At 33.3% G+C, this 4,160-nt stretch overlaps 1 protein-coding gene across 1 annotated transcript; it reads right to left on the bottom strand.

Moving 5' to 3' along the window:
• Positions 1–1,160: 1,160 nt before the first annotated feature.
• Positions 1,161–3,670, bottom strand: LOC106315765 (GDSL esterase/lipase At5g03610-like). The gene is made up of 5 exons (XM_013753589.1): positions 3,501–3,670; positions 3,192–3,395; positions 2,581–2,849; positions 1,558–1,858; positions 1,161–1,411 (listed from the first exon to the last, which is right to left on the bottom strand). The coding sequence occupies exons 1-5, from the start codon at positions 3,562–3,564 to the stop codon at positions 1,227–1,229; spliced, it is 1,023 nt and encodes a 340-aa protein (XP_013609043.1). The 5' UTR covers positions 3,565–3,670; the 3' UTR covers positions 1,161–1,226.
• Between the last annotated feature and the right edge of the window lie 490 nt (positions 3,671–4,160).

Here is a 4,160-nt window from a genome sequence, read left to right as displayed (position 1 = left end):
CTTTCATCTCCAACCCTTGGTGTGGGTCGTCCGTCAGTCATGTTCTTGTTTGATTGTTGGCCGGTGGGTTGACCTATGCCTAGGACGATTCGGGGGTGTTACAGCCATCTTCCATCCTCTCACCTTCTCTCCTCATACGTCTATCTGTCTCTCGTCCATGGCTTTGCTCAAGTCTTTCGTCGATGTTGCTCCAGACTTCCACTCCCCTATCCAGAACCTCCCTTTTGGCGTCTTCAGACCTGATTCGAACCCCCCTCCTTGTCCTGCCGTCGCTATCGGAGATTCCGTCCTGGACCTCTCAGCGATCTCCGAAACTGGGTTTTTCGATGGTCCGATCCTCAACGGCGCCGATTGCTTCCTTCAGGTTCGTTTTTTTCTTTCTGAAGATTCCTATTAACTTGGAGTATTATCTAGTCTCCTTGGAACTTAGCTCTTGATGATTTAGAAAGTTACAATATTTGAATCTAATCTTTTCTCAAGTTTGCTCCATGCTTTAAGTTGGTTAGTAGCTCTGAATTGCTTTATGTGCTCAGTTTACTACATAAAATAATATAAAGTTTTGTTCGGTTTATGGTTGCTTGATGTATTTGGTTGTTTTGTCGAATCAGATGGCGATGTAAATTTTTTTCTTTTTAAGAACCCTGAGTTAAGAAACTCCCACTGGACCACTCAAAATGGAAGTTTCTTAACAAAGGTTCTTAAAGTTACATTTATTACTAAAATATTATTAAAAACCTCATTTGAGGTTTTAGGGATAAAGATGCTCTAAGAGATCGTGACGACAACTTGAAGTCCATTGGGTCGATACGTAGTAAATCTATTCTACGTTCTAATTTCTGAGTGATGTTCCACACAAAAAATAAAAACCATTTTAGTACCATGTACTAGTTAATTCATAATTTTGATCTCTTTTGTTTTTATACTTCAAAGGTTTGGTTTTTTTATTTTTAACTAGTTGTTTAGCTTTCATTAGTATCTATATTATTTTGCCAATATTTTGGTAATCGCTTTAGCTGAACATTCATCAATGATCTGATTCAGAATTGTAAGATTAGCTAGTGAGGAAGATTTCAATATTTTATTAGCCAAGGTCATTATTCATTCACACAAGAGACCAAGAGACACACAAAACAGAATACTTAAAATCCTGCAAACACATATGAAAGAAGAAATCTTAAAATGTAAATACATTTCATTATTTTCGATCTCGATAAATGGTTTTACGCTTAAGTCAAAGCTGCGGTAATATTTTTTCTTAAAACCGTGTAAACCGATTTCCACCCTTCCTGGGTAGGGTGAAGTCCATCCCAGAAGAAAGCAGACCTAGGATCATCACATAAGGTAGAATTCTTGAACTCATTCACGTCGATTTGAAAACATTCTATGGACGGGGTTTTAAACACCAGAATATCTGCATTTCCATTAACCGATAGTATTAAAGATCAAAATCTTAAACTTTCGAGGCCAGCGGAGAGGAGATCAATATACTGTGTTCTGGCCCAATGAGCAATTCTCCTTGATTAACAAATTTTTTTTGTTGTAGTAAACTTTTGTTACCTGGGATTTCTCCTTTGTTATTGATGACAGTCAAGAAGGCATTGTTGTAATCTATGATGGTAAAAGCCGAATGATTGGTCTCATTATTGAGCTTGGCCACTACTTCATGCAACAAGTTGTTGTGGTGTCCTACCAGAAAGTTTACAGCGGCTTTGATAAGTGGGGAGCCCTTTGCAAAGTGGGGGATATACCCTAGCGGTTGCAATGATGGTACTGCTATCTTCTTGATTCCCAAGGAGTGAATTCGCCTCAAATTCACCTCGATTTGATTCACAACTTGCGTGATGAATGATAGGATTGCCTGGGAAACGCAATAGAGTTAAAATTTGCTTAAGGACAAAAACAGGTTTTCACTTTAATGCACATACAAAATTAATATGCCGACTGCATATCTAGGTTTTTTTGTTAAAAAGATTCAGTTATACAAAAAAAATTTATATAAATAAAATTGAACTAGACATTTTATGTGTATGTCTAATTTAGCATATGATCTCCTAATAATACTTCTGACATTCTTAAGCAAGTTTTTATTTTACTCCATAACAAAATTAAATTATATAGGTAAAAATCATGCACTTTTTTTATTTTTAATTTTCTTCATAACATTTTATTGAATTTCTAATTTAGCATATTTCTAACAATACTAAAACCTGATATAGTAAACTGACATTCATTCAATAATCTAGACACATATTAAATACAATTATCTTACAAATTAAATGGTACAATAATCTTATGTGTGATAGTGAATTCTGTTCGTAATGGTCTTATGTATAAATAATTATCTATTAATCTTTAACGAGAATCCTATGAATAATTAACAAACAGCGACACTTTCCTTCAATCGCACGAATTGGCAAAGATTATTTCAATTATTTTTTCTATTTTCATAAGATAAATAGAGTAAAATCTATTTTAAAACTATTTTCTAATCTTATTAGCTAACCTTTTGTTCAAGAAAAATAAAGTATTAATTTTTTTTGTCAGCTTCAAAGTATTAATTAAACGTCGGTGTTTTCTTACGGCCGGGGAACGCGTGGAAAGGAAATAAAGGTAGTCGTTGCCAGCAACACTAACGAGAGCGACGGACGAAGAAAGGTCGGATGGAGAGTAGACATTGCCGAGGAGTTGCTCAAAAAGATTGATCTGACCGGTCATGTTAGGATAATTAACCTTAGTGTCGAACACTCCTGTTCCTCCGTACGCAAAACTCATTCCGTATTGTAATCGTGTCTTATCCACGTCATCTTTCTTGGAGTAGGTCACTGGTAACTTTATCCTTAGCAATTTGGCTGTATGGAGGAAACATGTGTTTCAATACAACCAAGGAATATTGATGAAATTGTGTTCAGTCAAACAATTCGACATACATATTTAACTCTTTTTTTTTTGTCAACACATATTTAACTCATTAAAAATATAAATATGCATGGGAAGATGGTAAGAGAAGATAATAGAAATTTGTTATCTATGAAACCTCAAAAAGACATTTAGTTTGAAACAGAGGAAGTATGTATTTTCCTTTCATAAGTTTTTTATGCGACGCTGAAGTGAATTTCCTCACAAACTAGATAATGAAGATAAAGTTTTAGCTTTAGGCTCCAAAAGGAAAAGCTTAAATAATAGAGAGGTACCTAGAAAATCTGTGGAGATATGGCCGTCGGAGAATCTGCCAGAGGGTTTACCCGGATAAGTGATACCGTAAGGGAATTCCCATGCCCCCTTATCAGTAGTCTTTGTGTTTCCAGTATCGGCATAAGAATCTCCAAACACAAACAATTTATTTCGACCGGAAAAGCGAAGATTCTGATTTGAACACTCAACTACATCGATATCTCCTGCCCAAGTGATGTATAAGAAACTGTAGTTTTATATTAATACTACTATTTCATATGGATTCTAAAGATTCAGTGGCAATATTGACAACTTAATATAAATTATACCAAAGAGGAGAGAAGAGAAAACGAACAGTAACAGCGATGCAAAGAGTTTCATTAAGGATTTCATCTTAATGTTTAGAGAGACAATGTGGATGAGATGGGATGAAGGAGTGAAACTTAGATGATTGAAATTGAAGTGGACTCTTTTTTATTTATAAACCTACAACCCCGAATTTTTTTGAAAATAATAAATTTTAAAGAGTATATATATATATATAATTTTAACTCCTTATTATTTATAAAATCCTACTTTACAATATTATATATCCTATCCAAATATGTATCCCTAGTGCTCTATTATCTATGTGTAAGTTGTATTAGTTAAAAGCACAAAAACTGAAAAAGTTGTTACTTTTCAAAAAGTATCATTTAATATATAAGCTCAACACTGTTCACATAATATGCAAAAAATAAAAAATACGTTGAAATATGAATAACAAATAATATTTTCAAATAAAAATAATTATGAAACAGAAAGAGTACTAAAATGAAGGAGAGCTAGTTAAATGACCATTGTTTGATCCAAATTAATGATTTAGTTTGGTATCGCAAAAAGTTACAAATTTATTGATGATATAAAATTTAATTTTCATATCATGTTACTAAAAATATTATTGTAAATTTTGAAGAATTGAACAGTATTTCTTCAAAATTGAAGAAATA

The sequence above is a fragment of the Brassica oleracea genome, chromosome C9 (assembly GCF_000695525.1).
Source record: "Brassica oleracea var. oleracea cultivar TO1000 chromosome C9, BOL, whole genome shotgun sequence".
Taxonomy (NCBI): Eukaryota; Viridiplantae; Streptophyta; class Magnoliopsida; order Brassicales; family Brassicaceae; genus Brassica; species Brassica oleracea.
This window is presented reverse-complemented; position numbering and strand designations above follow the sequence as displayed.